Source organism: Esox lucius, chromosome 17, assembly GCF_011004845.1.
Source record: "Esox lucius isolate fEsoLuc1 chromosome 17, fEsoLuc1.pri, whole genome shotgun sequence".
Lineage (NCBI taxonomy): Eukaryota > Metazoa > Chordata > Actinopteri > Esociformes > Esocidae > Esox > Esox lucius.
Genome location: NC_047585.1, coordinates 38,038,296 through 38,054,075, shown reverse-complemented (window position 1 = coordinate 38,054,075; position 15,780 = coordinate 38,038,296). Strand labels below are relative to the sequence as shown.

The window sequence follows — 15,780 nt, the reverse complement described above, 5'->3', positions numbered from 1 at the left end:
CTCAATAGAGAACCAATAGTCTCTAACCTTAAATTTTCTATCAATAAACCCCAAAATATCAGAAAGTGTACTGGAAACAATAAATAACACAAAAACACTTGGCACCACTTTCCCGCATTTTCTTTTCCATTACCAGTAAGACATGTCTGTGTCTCCATGGAGTTGTGTGTGTTGATGAGTGGATGTAGGAGAGGACAGTAAAATGGGCAGCAGGATGAGGTGAGGATCCATATAAAGAGGGGTGTCTCTGGCGGGGTGACAGAACGACAGGACACAGCCAGCTAGTTCATCACCAGCCTAGGGATTCACACAGAAGGTCACCAGAGTGAGTAGTTCCACGATCTGGTTATGGATACTTGGATGTCAGTTTGTTGGTCTGCTCATCTACATGCATGTCTGTCTGGATCTTTATGTCTGTCTCTTTATATGCATGTCTGTCTGTCTGTCTGGCTCTTTATGTCTGTCTCTTTATATGCATGTATGTCTGTCTGTCTGTCTATCTGGCTCTTTACGTCTGTCTGTCTGCATGTCTGTCTGACTTTGTTCTACGTAAGTCTGTCTTTCAGTACATCTTTTCTGTTTTTTCTTTCTAATATCCATGATATATATTTTTGCAACTCTCTGCCTTTCCTCTTCTGTGTTTCGTTGAGTATAGCATATTTCTACTACACATCTCTGTAAATAGAATGTAATTAGAACCACATTCAGTATCCAACAATCAGGTCCAAAGTCTAGAGTTTACCCAAATTTTTTCCATTGTATTTCATTTATATTTTTACTGTAATTCATACATTTTATCAAAACATTATTTATTAACTGTTTTTATACTGACTTTTAACTGTTAAAGCACCTTGAAATGCATTTTGTAAGAAAGTGCTATATAACTGAAGTTTGATTTCATTTAATGTATTGTGTGAACGAAATTATCTCTTGGCACATATTGTTTTGTAAAGACAGAATAGATATTTATAAATGAAGAACACCAACTCCTAAAATTATTCTGTTACTCACTTCCGTGTGTGTGTGTGTGTGTGTGTTTGTGCGTGCATGTCCGTGTGTCAAAGGCAGGACCAAGTAGAATGACCATGCGTGGAGCTGTGATGTGCTGTGTACTGCTGGTGTGTCTGGTGGCCATGTTTGCTAAACAGGTGGAGGGACACTTCTCTTTCTTTAGCCCCAAGGAGATGAGGGAGATGAAGGTGAGTTGCAGGAAAAGATGCACAGAGAGTGACATGAGGGACTTATATTTGGGGGAAAAATAAATGTCTTCCTACCCATTGGTATTATAATCTACTGCAAATTTGTCATCAATACAATTTGTTCAGAATGCACGTGTCCATCTTTTACTGTACATTTAAATTATAGTAACATTCAACCTCTGGGAAGTTTTCAGCCGGTACCCATGAGAAAAATAATACTTTGTCTGGGGGTTTAGGTTGGGTGTAAGTGTTTCATTTGGGGAAATGATTAGGGTAAGGGTTAGGGTTAATGTTAGGGGTCTAGGGTTAAGGTTAGGGGTTAGGTTTAATGTTAGGGGTCTAGGGTTAAGGTTAGGGGTCTAGGGTTAAGGTTAGGGGTTAGGTTTAATGTTAGGGGTCTTGGGTTAAGGTTAGGGAAAATAGTATATTGAATGGGAATAATGTTTGGGCTGTGTGTGTGTGTATATGTGTGTCTTTATCTGTCTGTGTGTGTGTGTGTGTTTGTGTGTGTATGCATGTATGTGTGTGTATGTTTGTGTGTGTGTGTGTGTGTCAGGCCCTACAGAATAAGCTGGGGAGGAAGGACATGGAGCCTCAGACAGAGAATGGACAGCTTCAGGATGTCACCATAAAACAGCTGCGTGAGGTCGATGGCCGAATTCCTGTAAGTCCACACACAGACACACATTAAGTCACATACAGACACACATTAAGTCACATACAGACACACATTAAGTCCACACACAGACACACATTAAGTCACATACAGACACACATTAAGTCACATACAGACACACATTAAGTCCACACACAGACACACATTAAGTCCACACACAGACACACATTAAGTCACATACAGACACACATTAAGTCACATACAGACACACATTAAGTCCACACACAGACACACATTAAGTCACATACAGACACACATTAAGTCACATACAGACACACATTAAGTCCACACACAGACAATACAACACATTAAGTCCACACACAGACACACATTAAGTCCACACACAGACACACATTAAGTCCACACACAAACACACATTATGTCCACACACATTCAATCACATACAGACACACATTAAGTCCACACACAGTCACACATTAATTCCACACACAGACAAACATTAAATCCACACACAGACACACATGAAGTCCACACAGACACACATTAAGTCCACACACAGACAAACATTAAATCCACACACAGACACACATGAAGTCCACACAGACACACATTAAGTCCACACACAGACACACATGAAGTCCACACAGACACACATGAAGTCCACACACAGACAAACATTAAATCCACACACAGACACACATGAAGTCCACACAGACACACATGAAGTCCACACAGACACAGATTAAGTCCACACACAGACACACATGAAGTCCACACAGACAGACATTAAGTCCACACACAGACAAACATTAAATCCACACACAGACACACATGAAGTCCACACAGACACACATGAAGTCCACACAGACACACATGAAGTCCACACACAGACAAACATTAAATCCACACACAGACACACATGAAGTCTACACAGACACACATGAAGTCCACACAGACACACATTAAGTCCACACACAGACAAACATTAAATCCACACACAGACAAACATTAAATCCACACACAGACACACATGAAGTCCACACAGACACACATGAAGTCCACACAGACACACATGAAGTCCACACACAGACAAACATTAAATCCACACACAGACAAACATTAAATCCACACACAGACACACATGAAGTCTACACAGACACACATGAAGTCCACACAGACACACATTAAGTCCACACACAGACAAACATTAAATCCACACACAGACACACATGAAGTCCACACAGACACACATGAAGTCCACACAGACACACATTAAGTCCACACACAGACACACATGAAGTCCACACAGACACACATTAAGTCCACACACAGACAAACATTAAGTCCACACAAAGACACACATTAAGTCCACACAAAGACACACATTAAGTCCACACAAAGACACACATTAAGGCAAACTCAGAAACACATTCTAGGAATATTGTCATTGCGACGACAAAAAATAATTACTACCTTTCAAACCCCTTTTTTCCCTAACCCTGACTCTTAAACCTAACCTCTAATCCTGTACCCCAATTCACACAATAACCCCCATGTTACAAATCTCCTTAACCTAACCCCTAGTATAACCCCATAATAACCGACCATGTGTGTGGACAGGAGAAGATCATGGAGATAGGGGTTCGACTGACGGCCAAACAACTGGAGCTCGTGGGCCCTGTGCTGGAAGAGATCATCAATGAAATGGTGGAGCAGGCCGAATAGAGAGGCGCTTGGGGTTCTACATTAAGAGACAGCACTTATAGTATGTATCATTCTACACACATTCAATCCACAACTGTGTTTCTGTCCGCTATTGGACCTTGGTTCACACACACGTCCCCAGTCAGGAATAGGAAATGGCATATTTAAGATACTAAGCTGAAAAAACTGTCATTGTTTGAATTAGTTTAAATCATAATATACTGGCCATATACCACACCACCTCTCGCCATCCTTACACATACTGTGGATATCAGTCAATCAGCATTCATGTTTGAAACCACCTGGTTTATACATATTATTTTCAGTGCCAAAGGCTGGTTATCAATAGGCTGTAACATGTTTTTAGACCTTCACTCTCTCTCTATTTCAGCCAAATGAGGAGACAGAAGACCAAACAATCAAAGCTGCCATTCTACTATAATTGACCTGCAATATGTGCACAGATTGTTGGTTATTTTTCATGGAAAGGAAGGAAGGGATTTTGGGTGCTTATATTTGTCCTCTTTCAGGTCAAGTGTGACCTAGAAATGTGTTGAATGATAAGAATAAAGAGACATTTTAACAGAGGTTTGCTTCTTGTCTTTTAATGTCGGTATATGTATGCATTGCACATTCTTAACATTTCCTCTAGATGGCAGCATTTGTGCAATGTGAAGAAACAAACGCATTGCTCATAGACCAAACACAATTAAAACATTCCCATTTCCCATTTCACACACTGGCACGCAAATGCGCATGAACAAAAGCACCGGCGCACACAGACACACAAACACACACACCTTTTTGACACGTTGTATTTGAGTGTCTGCATATTTCCTCATTTTCAGTGATCAACAGCCATTTTCACAGGATCTGGCCCCTGTGCTTAAAGAAATCATCAATGAAATTGTGAAGTGGGGAGAGGGGAAAGGGATTCGTATGGCAAAATGGGTTGTTCAAAAGTTTGGGGTCACTTAGAAATGTGCTTGTTTTCCATGAAAACAGCCATGAAATGAGTTTGAATAGGAAATATAGATTATGATTTTTTTTAGGTTAGAAAAAATTATTTTTAATTGAAATAATAATTGTGTCTGTCAAACATTGATTTTGCCAAAGAATCCTCCATTTGCAGCAATTACAGCCTTGCAGACCTTTGGCATTCTTGTTGCCAGTTTGTTAAGGCAATCTGAAGAGATTTCCCCCCAAGCTTCCTGAAACCTCCCACAGGTTGGATTGGCTTGATGGGCACTTCTTAAGAACCATATGGTCAAGCTGCTCCCACAACAGCTCAATAGGGTTGAGATCTGGTGACCGTGTTGGCCACTCCATTATAAACAGAATACCACCAGACTGCTTCTTCCCTAAATAGTTCTTGCATAGTTTGGAGCTGTGCTTTTGGTCATTGTCATGGTGTAGGAGGAAAATGGCTCCAATCAAGCATTTTTCACTAGGTATGGCATGGTGTTTCAAAATGGAGTGATAGCCTTCCTTCTTCAAGATGCCTTTGACCCTGTACAAATCTCCCACTTTAGCACTCACAACCAAAGCACCCCCAGACCATCACTTTACTTCCCATCTTAATCTTTTCTTTTTATTGGCCAGTCTGAGATATGTCTGTCTTTTTCTTTGTAACTCTGCCTAGAAGGCCATCATCTCACTGATATTCAGACTGGTGTTTTGCGTGTACCATTTAATGAAGCTGCCAGTTGGGGACCTTTGAGGAGTCTGTTTCTCAAATTAGACACTCAAATGTATTTGCCCTTTTGTTGTTATGCACTGGGGCCTCCCCGTCCTCGTTCTATTCTGGTTAGAGCCAGTGTGCGCTACTATGTTGTAGCAAAGCTGAGTTGTACACAGCTTTGTATGAGATCTTCAGTTTCTTGGCAATTTCTCACATGGAATAGCTTTCATTTCTCAAAAATAGACTGACAAGTTTCAGAAGTTAGTACTTTGTTTTCTGGAAAGTTTGAGCCTGCAACAGCTGTGCAAACATAATTGCAGAATAGTTTTCTAATTATCATTTAGCTTTTTAAAATGATAAACTTTGAAAAGCAAATACAATGTGCCATTGGAACACAGGTGATTGCTGATAATGGGCCTCTTTACACCTATGTAGATATTTCATTGAAAATCAGCCATTTTCCGGTCCAATAGTCATTTACAATATTGTAGCGACCTTGGTAGGGATATCCCTATCTGGAGCAGTAGGTAGTCTGCCCGCCTGGGGAGCCAAAGGTTAGGGTTTGAGACACTGCCCTGCCAGACGCTACAATATTAACAATGTCTACACTGTGTTTCTGATCATTTTGACGTATTTTTCATGATAAAAAAATAAGCGTTTCTTTCCAAAACAAGGACATTTCTGTGACCACAAACTTTTGAATGGTATGGTACATTGTGTACCCTCCATTAATTAATAGATCACAGAAGTTTGTTTTATATTTGCCTGCATATGACACACCTACAAACACACATAAACCTAAAAACAGTACATCAACATATTTGACCCTGCCTTTCAACATTGTAATAAATCAAGTAAATGGAGTTTAAAAGTACTTTGCCCCTGATTTGGCAAACTAGTCCCACTCTCTCTCTCTCTCTCTCTGGCTCTTTCTCTAACTTATTATGCTCGATTAGAGCTTAGATGTTAATCTCTCGCAGAACTCAAAGTCCTTGACTGCGACAGCCTGGTCTCTGGCCAGTGGTGCAGGAAGAACCAGGGAACAGTCGCTGTCAAAATACTTTCCTGTTATTCCCTCGGTTTCCTCTGCTACGGCACAGTAGATGGAGCTGACGGCCCCTTCTTCAGAAGACTGTGGACGGAGATGGGAGAAGTGGTTATGTGTGGGCATACACTCGGTGGGCTCACGCAAGCATTAAAAGAAACAACCACTGCTAAGCAGAGTCATACAGTCAACTCTGAAAGTATTTAGAGGGACACATTGTTTTTGTCTCTGATCAACAATTTGAGGGAGTAAACATTTAGAAAATCAGCATTATGTACACCGACCCTAAATTCTAAGATTAACAGCTGTTTATTATTAGGCAGGTGTGTCTGTTTGTGTGTCTATTAGTGAATTGGTGCCTTTTTTCAAGGCTTTGCTTATGGAATCTGTTGCTGGTGCAATTTTTACATTTGTACAGATCAAGTGGAATGTTTTAATTAACTCCTCTCTGTTCCAAAGGCTGGGCCCCATCTGCTTCCCATTATATGGGCCAGACTATCACTGCTTCAAGTCTACAATACATAAAACATGCTACAAACAGGCTTTGTTTAAATGTGGTCTTATAATGCGGTATCCTTTGTTGGTCTCCACTCCGAGTTGAGTTGAATCCTGGCAAACCAAGGATATTATATTGCAAGGTTTGATTTACAATACAAACTGTAATCTGGTAGATCGGTAAATAATGTAATCTCAAAACCTGGATGACTACTTCTGGTGGATGGTTCCCCTTTATTTTCTGCTCTCCACATAACGGGGGCTCCTAATACTCCTAACTCCTAAAGTGGGTTTCGGTGGATGCAGACCTCTCACTGCATCAATTTAGGCTAGCCTCTTCAGCCTCTACCCCTCCCCCTTATTGCTATTAAACAAATATGTAAATCAGCCAGCTCTTTGGCACCAACAGCACAGTCAAATGGAACTTGGTACATTTAAACAGGATGTCTGGGAATAAGATTAAGTTACTTTGAAGTAGGCTCAAGGAAACCAGTTACTCACCCCAGCAGACTGGCTGAATGTCTGCTGTCACTTGACAAACAAGTTGTGTGAGTAACCGCTGTGTCATGTTAGGTCCTTGATTAGCACCTAGACTAAAAACTAGGTGCTAATCATTTGTTTTCAGTGAAAAAGTTCTCTGTTTATCGGTGCAGCCCATACCCCTTACTACTGATAAATACAGCCCTTTGAGCCAGATCACATGGTCCCAAATCCATCACTATTATACAACTAGACACCTATGGATTTGAACAGATAACGGAATGATTTTGGTTACCTGTTTTAATTTGTTGGTTTTGAGGGAGGGTACGCCAACTGCTAGGGTATGACATAATTTGAGCTAGGCTATGACATAATTTGAGCTAGGGTATGACCTAATTTGAGCTAGAGTATGACCTAATTTGAGCTAGAGTATGACCTAATTTGAGCTAGGGTATGACATAATTTGAGCTAAGGTATGACATAATTTGAGCTAGGGTATGACATCATTTGAGCTAGGGTATGACATCATTTACTTTGAGAAGTTAAAAGTGAGCTGATGATTTTAACACTAACTGTTGATGGTGTTTTGAAGGATCACCGGGGCAAAACATTTGAGAAAAACTAAAAGGATAGAGGCATCAGTCCCAATCAATAAAGAGCCACATTGTGGACATACCAATATAAATTGCACTCCTAACTACTGCTCTTGGAATTCCAAGTGCATTACCAGAGGAACTCAAGACAGAATTTGAGATTGCTTCTGATGGTCTAAATGCCTAAATCCATGCCTATTACATCTGCATCGCAAGGCATGCATCATAAGGATGACTAAATTGTGTTCAACACAAATTAAGGATCGGGAGAAAATAGGCACCTAGCTTTAAAGAATAGCTGAAACAATGAATACAGATTGTCATCCCAGAAGCCCTGTACAACATTTTGCGTGAGGTTCTGGGGAAAGAACCTGTCACATCAGATGTCATGACATTTGAAGCGATGTCATGTCACCCTTGCATTTGGACACAAAGGATCCTGACTGCTAAAGGATCTACTCCGGCTCTTAAAACCTGTCCTTTCATCAATTGCTTCTACGATCACTTAGCCAAAGTGCCCTTTTTATGAACAGTAAGCCAATGGAGAGCTGACATTTCGTAAGAACTCCATCTGGGTTCTCGAGGGAACACTCAGTGGAGCTATCCAGAGAACATAGTAGCAGCTGATGACCTGATTCTACAAATGGCCCAGAAACAAGCATTTTCTTCTCCCCACATTTTCCAATGGCCAGCACCTAATCTTCCAAATGTTGACCAATAGTTGAAATAGTTATAAGTTTAGACATTAGCTGTTAGGGTTAGGTTAAGTTTAGGCATCAAATTTTGTTTTTTGAGGTTATGGTTAGGTTTATTGTTAGGTGAAGAGGAAGGGAATAGGGAATATGTTCTGTAGTCACCACAAGAATAGAAAAACAAATGTGCGTGTGTTTCTTTTCAACAGAAAAATATTTCCTGGTTCATCTTCAAAAAGACTCCAGAGAAGTGGTCAATCAGGTTTGTCAAGCATGTTGACCTGATTATATTCTGGTTCAGAAAAAACAGATCCAGTGCCACTTTCCTATTCTGCAATAGCCTGAATAGGAGAACTTAATTTACTTTTCGGAAGGCTGGATCCTCGTTATTCTTTTGAACACAATCTGTTCCTATCATGCAAGCTGATTAAGTTGATTGTTTTCATGTGCAGCTACTGACTCTGTTGTTGTCTGTATGCATCTAGTGTTTATCTTGGTCTTAAGTGTGAAATATTTTGTGTAATTCTAAATGGCTGGAGTTCAGTTTCACTAAATGTGTTGAGTCTGAACCTTCTATCTCTGTACCACCTGTCAAAACATAATATTTTATCTGTTTCAGTCGAATTTTCCATTTGGAACACCTACTGGCAGCATTAGATTCCAGGTTCAGAAGCTCTAAAACCCTGTCACAACAAACATAGTGTTAAGATATAAAGTGTTCACCTTGAAGAAGAATATACCAATCAGTTTGAAGAGGAATCGAATCAGGATATTATAGTGTCTCATTACTTCTGTCATCACCACTCCAGGGTGGACAGAATTGGCTGCAACCCCTGTGATATACAGACACATAGAAAGATGAGAATATAAACAATGTTAAAGCCAAATCAAATCCTTTAATCTCTCTCCCTACTTTCAACTGCACTCCCATTCCTGAGCTGGTTTTCAGGAATAAATAAATAAATTCCCAGCTGCGCCTACATTTTACATTTTTACATTTCAGTCATTTATCAGATGCTTAGCGACTTACAGAAGTGCATATATTTTAAATGAGAAACAAACACACAGTTTAGTAGTAAGTGCATTCCTCAATTTGGGGGGAAACCGGTTCAAGCACGAGGCTACGAGAGAGAGGGGACTCCATACTGCCAGGGCTCAAAGGAGAGGATTCGGCCATGGAGCCAGCATTAGCTTAGACATGAAACAAAACGACTCCAGTCCAATCTATAGGACCCAGACAGGTGTAGGGACAAAACCTTTCAGTTACATTGCCCATTTTTATGAGTTTTTTCTTTCTCTTAGTTACTTTCCTCTCTCTAGAGCTGTCCTGGGTCACGCTAAGATACTTTGCACTCTGGGAGACCATGTCCATCGTTGTCAACCATGATAGACATGGTCTGGGGCAGACAGGCCTTCCTGCGATAGAACAACAGCTCAGTCTTGTCAAGGTTAAGCTTGAGGCAGTGGACTGTCATCCAAGCCGAGATGCCAGCCAAACAAGCAGAAACGGGTGTTGTCACCTGGGTGTCGGAAAGGGGCTAGGAGAAAAACATCTAAGTGTTATCTGCATAGTACTGATTGTAGAGACCACGTGGGGATTTGACAGAGTCAAGAGACTTGGTGAACAGAAAGAATTGGAGATGGCCAAGAAATGAGTCTTGAGGAACACCAGTAATAATAGGCAGCGCGACAAGTGTCTTGGAAAGGAAAGCAAGGAGGGACAACAGAGAGTTTGGTTTCTTTAAGAGGGGAGGTACTCTGGCCATCCTGAGGTCCACTGGGACACGGCCAGTCCTCAGCGAAGAGTTGATGAAGGCGCTAAGGAATTGGAGAGTGTCTTCGGAGATGGTCTGGAGAAGCGAGGAGGGGTGGGGTCGATGTTGGGCGGCCAGCCATCACTCACTGCAGGATGTCATCTGATTAAAGGGGGTAAAAAGCGGTGAATGTCGTACAGATATCGTCAACCTTCTTTGGAAAGAGGATGACCAAGTAATCTGCAGAGAAGTAAAATGGTGGGGGAGGAAGTGACTCAAAGGCATGACTCAAGGAAATAACGTTGGAAAGTTGAAGTCACCCAAAAATAACAGAGCCATTAACTTAGAATGAACTTATCAGCATGACAAGCTCTCTGAAGAAGTTACCAAGAGCATCTGGTGGATGATAAATGAACACTGAGAAATAATAATCACTTAAAATGCTACATATTCACTTTTAGCAACTTTCCCAAGGCTTTTAGTGTCTTCACAAGTATTTTATAGCTTTTTCAAACATTACGAATACAAAAACAGGTCATGTAGCCAAAAGAGTATCAAATATATAGCAAATGGGATGAAGCTGTGAGGTAAAGGCACAGTGTAGGACAATAGGCTAAAAGCCAAATGAACCCAGGTCCTGCACTCCAGATTAATCTCAGCACAAGATTGCTAAACTAGGATCAGCTACTCCCTGTCCTGGTAATCTCTCTCGTTACCACAGTTAAAGCCTGAACTGATCCTAGTATGACTCCTACTTCACGAATCCTTGCCAGGTCATTCATACCCACCTGTGCCTTGAAGCCTTCGCGCCAGCTCATTAGTGCAGATAATGTTGTGCAGCTTGGTATGGTTGTACACGCTGTCCATGCCGTAACTCAGGTTCTCACCCTTGAAGTGTGAAAAGTCAACTTTGCCCCGCCAGTGGTTCACAGAAGACACGTTGACAATTCGAGCCGGCGCTGATCGCTTTAGCAGGTCTGGACAGTGGGAAGGAGAGAAGAAGAGAAAGATTGGCAGTAAGCTATATCATAAACACAGTGAATGGTGTGGAATCAATGCCGCGTTCCATTTACCTCGGACGTCGGAACTAGGAACTGGGAATGACGTCACACCCGAGTTAAACCAAGTTGATCGCGTTCCAAAAATCCAAGTCGGAAAAGCCTTTTTTGTGCTTGCCCTTTCGGAATATATACAATGTTTTTAATTGTGTAGGGGAAAAAAATGGACCAAAATCGGCCATTCCATAACCGGCAGTCTAACCTGTAACCTGGACGGGCGAGTGCTCTTCAGAATATTGTAACGTAACTTAAAAGTAATTTTCCCATATAATATATAACACCAGTCTGCTAAATGGCATAGTGTGCTTCCATCTTGGATTACGAACTCGGGGCTTGTGGGGTTGCTCTGACTTTCTGAGTTGGAATTCCCGAGGGGGGGCGTTCCAGTTAAAAATTCTGACCTCCAAGTACAAATGTAACGCGCCACAAGCCCCATCCATTTGACGCATGTCTCAGCAAATTGGAAAATACATTCAGATTGTTTTAAATTCCACGTATTAGTGACAATTTTATGAAAGTTAATAGGATCTTGCATCCCCTCCTCTCTTACCTAAAGTAGTCTACACTTAGTAACCTACAAAGTAACCCATGTCAGAGAGGGCCTTGCAACTAACCTCTTTTCATGAAGCCCTGGGTATTGTGATGTAGCCTCTTCGTTCAAAGAAAAATAAAAATCAAAAAATTGTAGTGTCTGTTTTTTAATGAAAATGTTTGAAACACACATGTGAAATCTGATGTGAGAAATATGACATGTCTGGAAGGTTCAGAATCAAACAAGGGGAACAGGGACTATGACAATGTAGGTTTTAAAGGTGTAGACTCTAACGTGAGAACAGGGATTATGACAATGTAGGTTTTAAAGGTGTAGACTCTAACGTGAGAACAGGGATTATGACAATGTAGGTTTTAAAGGTGTAGACTCTAACGTGAGAACAGGGATTATGACAATGTAGGTTTTAAAGGTGTAGACTCTAACGTGAGAACAGGGATTATGACAATGTAGGTTTTAAAGGTGTAGACTCTAACGTGAGAACAGGGATTATGACAATGTAGGTTTTAAAGGTGTAGACTCTAACGTGAGAACAGGGATTATGACAATGTAGGTTTTAAAGGTGTGGAATCCAACTTGAGAACCCCGAGACAGTGACAGTGGGAGTTCCTAGGATAACGAAGGTTAATTTATTCATTTTGCCTAGGGCATCCAATTCCCGTTTTCCTCAAAGCTAGGTTGAAGAGTTTGGAGTATGCCATGTCTTACCCAGGAGCAGGTTGGTGAGGAGGAAAGGACCCACATGATTGGTAGCAAAGGACACCTCTAGGCCATCTGAGGTGATTTCTCTTGGCAGGCCTGTGTAATGACAAAACACCATCAAACCCATATAAGGCACAAACACAAAGACATGTAATGTGCTTACCTGAAACACACAGTATCAATATTAAACATTAGCAATACCAGTGGGTAATGGATGGGAATTTGTGAGGCCAATCCTATAGTTGGGTGGTATGTCATGATAGAGCACCCAGGTATCATAAACAAGCAAAGCTTTTTGTTGGATACACTAACCCACACCTGTGCTTTTTTTGTAAATTATTGCTTGAGGTGTAATCCAGCCTGTCATCTAAAGGCTTAACAGCAATCCCACCATGTTCAGGCTTTAGTTATATGGGGGTAATACAGCCGTAAGGCAATTAGAACACCTGGGTTAAAACCCAGTTAGTCCCACTACTGTAGTATGGCGGCAGTTGAAATCCACTCCTGGTAACTATTACCCTGGAGTCCATGTGCATGTTATTGTTCTGCTTCAGTTGAACAGATTGTTTTATTCAGCGTATGTTCCAGGCAGACTCTGAACTCTGAAGCCCTAACCCACATCATGGTCCACTGGCTTGTTGCGAAACAGCAGTGAATAGTGAGCCAGATTCATTGTGGATTCCAGGCCGCGTGTGAATTTCGTGTTGGTCTTTTGAATGCGGACGCTACCCACCTGAAGCTCCGGCGTTGTTGACCAGGATATGGAGCTCCTTCTCCTCTCGCAGGACGCCTTCTGCAAAGGCTCTAACCGACGCCAGTGAGGAGGTGTCCACCAAACGCAGGTGTACGTTTGCATTCCCACTCAGCTTTTGTATTTCCTGCAGAGCCGCCCTACCGCGTGCCTCACTCCGGCACGCCAAGATGACACGAGCTCCGCGCCGAGCAAAGTCAAGGGCAATGAACTTCCCTATCCCTGATAAGGGATAAGGGGGGGGGGGGGTGTAAGGGTAGAGGAAGAGCCATGAGTTGGGGAGACAAAAGAACAAGTGGGAGAATGAGAAAACGAGTACAAAAAGAGATTCACGAATATAGGGGAAAGGTAAAATAGGATCAGGGGAGAGGCAGATGGGGGAGACAGAGAGGGTGAGAGGGATAAAGACATTTTGGAAGACAAAACAAAGTTCAAGATCAGTTCTGCAATCTCACATGCATGTGTGTTGTGTTTCTGTGCGTTGGTTCATAGTGTCATGGCAGCCAAAGAGACAGAGGAGTTTAAGTGCAGATTTTGAAACCCATTATACTTCAAATAAAACTGAGAAGAAATGAACTCGGACAGAATTGCACAGCTGGAACACGTTTGTGTGACCCACTTTTCCAACACACCACTTTTCCATTCACTGGAAAAAGCAAGGAATAATAAAATTCCCCCTCCTTTTACCCTCCCTCTCTCTTTCAAGCTACAGACTTTAAAATGGAAATAATCTTTAAATGTGTCATCAATAGATATCTGCTAGACTGAAAATGGAAAAACAGTTAGTTTTTCAGAAGTTGGAACGATCCAGATTCATGTTCAATAACCACTTGCAGAAAAAATTACGTAGGCTGCTTAAAATCTCTCAAATACGTTAATATACACTTAAAATATTAAAATATATTTTATTGAAGAGACAAGTAGATTCATATTTTAATATAGGATACAGAAATACTCAAAATATTTACAAAATAACGAATAATAAGTTACTCAAAAGTAACTAATTATTTTGGCTGTTCTCAGATGTTTAAATCTATATGTGAACTAATAAAATGTATGTATTTGAACACAGGTCTAATATGCAGTTTAGTCCGTGCAATTTGCAAATGCTGGAGTAATCCCTATTGAGTTAAATTTGACGTATTTTCCGAGGCAAGCAAAAATTCCTGTCTATTAATCTAGCATTACCTGTGTTTGCTCCTGTAACCACGGCGGTCTTGCCTTTTAGCTGTACACGACAGGCGCGCGGGTCCCAGGGACCTCTTCGATGTAACCGTAAGACGAGTCCAAAAATGAGAGTCGATAACGCCCAGAACGGGTGATTAAAGACATCTGTCCATACCCAAGCCATTTAAAAAGTCAACCGAGCGCAAATTCGGGGGAAAAGAAGATCTGCAAAGGTCGGAAAATGTCGCTGTCTTTGGACAGATAGCCTACACTGAACTTAATCGGTTACACGACCCAACTAACTTCTGAGGACTGTTCGCAGTAAAGTCCCACACACAACACCAAAATCCAAGGTTATGGTTGTTTTACTGAAATCGTTCTATAATCCACTGGGGTTTAATATCTCAGTCGTATAGTTTCGATTTAATGATTTTTAATAATCTGCAAATGGTCATGCTTATAGATATGGCAGCTCGTAAATTGTTTTACGACGTGTCTCTTTCGTGCGTATGGGAAACAGTCGAATGAAATGAACAATTCAACTCCGATTCGATTTTTCTCTACAGCCTATTTGGAAAATAATATAATTGCTATGATCAATATCACATTTAGTAAATGACAATAATGAATCAAACCCACAACCCTAACGTTGCAAGCGCAATGCTCTTAATAAGTGAGAAATTACTAACTTGAGAAATGACAAACTAGATTTTTTTTAAACCTTCAAGGCACATAAAATTGGAATTTCACTATGAGCTTAATCGATTGACCTTGCTGAACTAATATATAAGCAGTGTCTACTTTTTAAAGCACATTTTATTCCGGATTGAAACTGGACGATTCATGAACACTCAACAATCCTTGGAATGCCATTGAGATGTTTCTTGTGTACATGCTATTAACAACCACACTTGAAATATACCAAATTCTTTCACTATCTGTAACTGCAGCAGATAACAAATTATTTCACTATCTGTAACTTCAGCAGCACGACTGATAGTTTTGCCGGTAATCCGATGGATGTGCCTGACACGATTTGTACTCTTGAATTAATGGACATTTTGCGTTAGCTGTGGCATTTATAGTGGCATGTTGCGTTAGCAGTGGCATTTATAGTGGCATGTTGAGTTAACAGTGGCATTTTTAGTGGCATGTTGAGATGCCACGGCATCTTCACCGTTAGCAGTGGCATTTGTAGTGGCATGTTGAGATGCCACAGCATCTTCCCCGTTAGCAGTGGCATTTATAGTGGCAGGTTGAGTTAACAGCGGC

At 41.1% G+C, this 15,780-nt stretch overlaps 2 protein-coding genes across 3 annotated transcripts; one reads left to right on the top strand and one right to left on the bottom strand.

Moving 5' to 3' along the window:
• The first annotated feature begins 176 nt into the window (after positions 1-176).
• mlnl (motilin-like) lies at positions 177-4,127 on the top strand. The gene is made up of 5 exons (XM_034287492.1): positions 177-325; positions 1,065-1,199; positions 1,756-1,863; positions 3,457-3,601; positions 3,932-4,127. The coding sequence occupies exons 2-4, from the start codon at positions 1,080-1,082 to the stop codon at positions 3,559-3,561; spliced, it is 333 nt and encodes a 110-aa protein (XP_034143383.1). The 5' UTR covers positions 177-325; positions 1,065-1,079; the 3' UTR covers positions 3,562-3,601; positions 3,932-4,127.
• Positions 4,128-5,648: 1,521 nt separating this feature from the next.
• zgc:64106 (uncharacterized protein LOC393348 homolog) lies at positions 5,649-15,029 on the bottom strand. Of its 2 annotated transcripts, none has more exons than XM_020055965.2 (6): positions 14,530-15,029; positions 13,324-13,563; positions 12,597-12,686; positions 11,168-11,257; positions 9,250-9,359; positions 5,649-6,353 (listed from the first exon to the last, which is right to left on the bottom strand). In XM_020055965.2, exons 1-6 carry the CDS (start codon positions 14,690-14,692, stop codon positions 6,174-6,176), a joined length of 873 nt encoding a protein of 290 aa, XP_019911524.1. In that variant the 5' UTR covers positions 14,693-15,029; the 3' UTR covers positions 5,649-6,173. The 2 variants fall into 2 exon arrangements, with proteins under 2 accessions (XP_019911524.1, XP_010879156.1); XM_010880854.4 differs by having other exon boundaries at positions 11,069-11,257; positions 14,530-15,024.
• Between the last annotated feature and the right edge of the window lie 751 nt (positions 15,030-15,780).

Bases quoted from the DNA above. Each gene is read 5' to 3' on its own strand.
- zgc:64106 (XM_010880854.4), bottom strand. From the start codon at position 14,692: ATGGCTTGGGTATGGACAGATGTCTTTAATCACCCGTTCTGGGCGTTA. The intron at 9,360-11,068 runs GTGGGTATGAAT...TGTATATCACAG, and splicing joins GCGAAGGCTTCAAGGCACAG to GGGTTGCAGCCAATTCTGTC. The intron at 6,354-9,249 runs GTGAACACTTTA...CTCCGTCCACAG, and splicing joins TTGGTATATTCTTCTTCAAG to TCTTCTGAAGAAGGGGCCGT.
- mlnl (XM_034287492.1), top strand. From the start codon at position 1,080: ATGACCATGCGTGGAGCTGTGATGTGCTGTGTACTGCTGGTGTGTCTG. The intron at 1,200-1,755 runs GTGAGTTGCAGG...TGTGTGTGTCAG, and splicing joins AGGAGATGAGGGAGATGAAG to GCCCTACAGAATAAGCTGGG. The intron at 1,864-3,456 runs GTAAGTCCACAC...GTGTGTGGACAG, and splicing joins AGGTCGATGGCCGAATTCCT to GAGAAGATCATGGAGATAGG.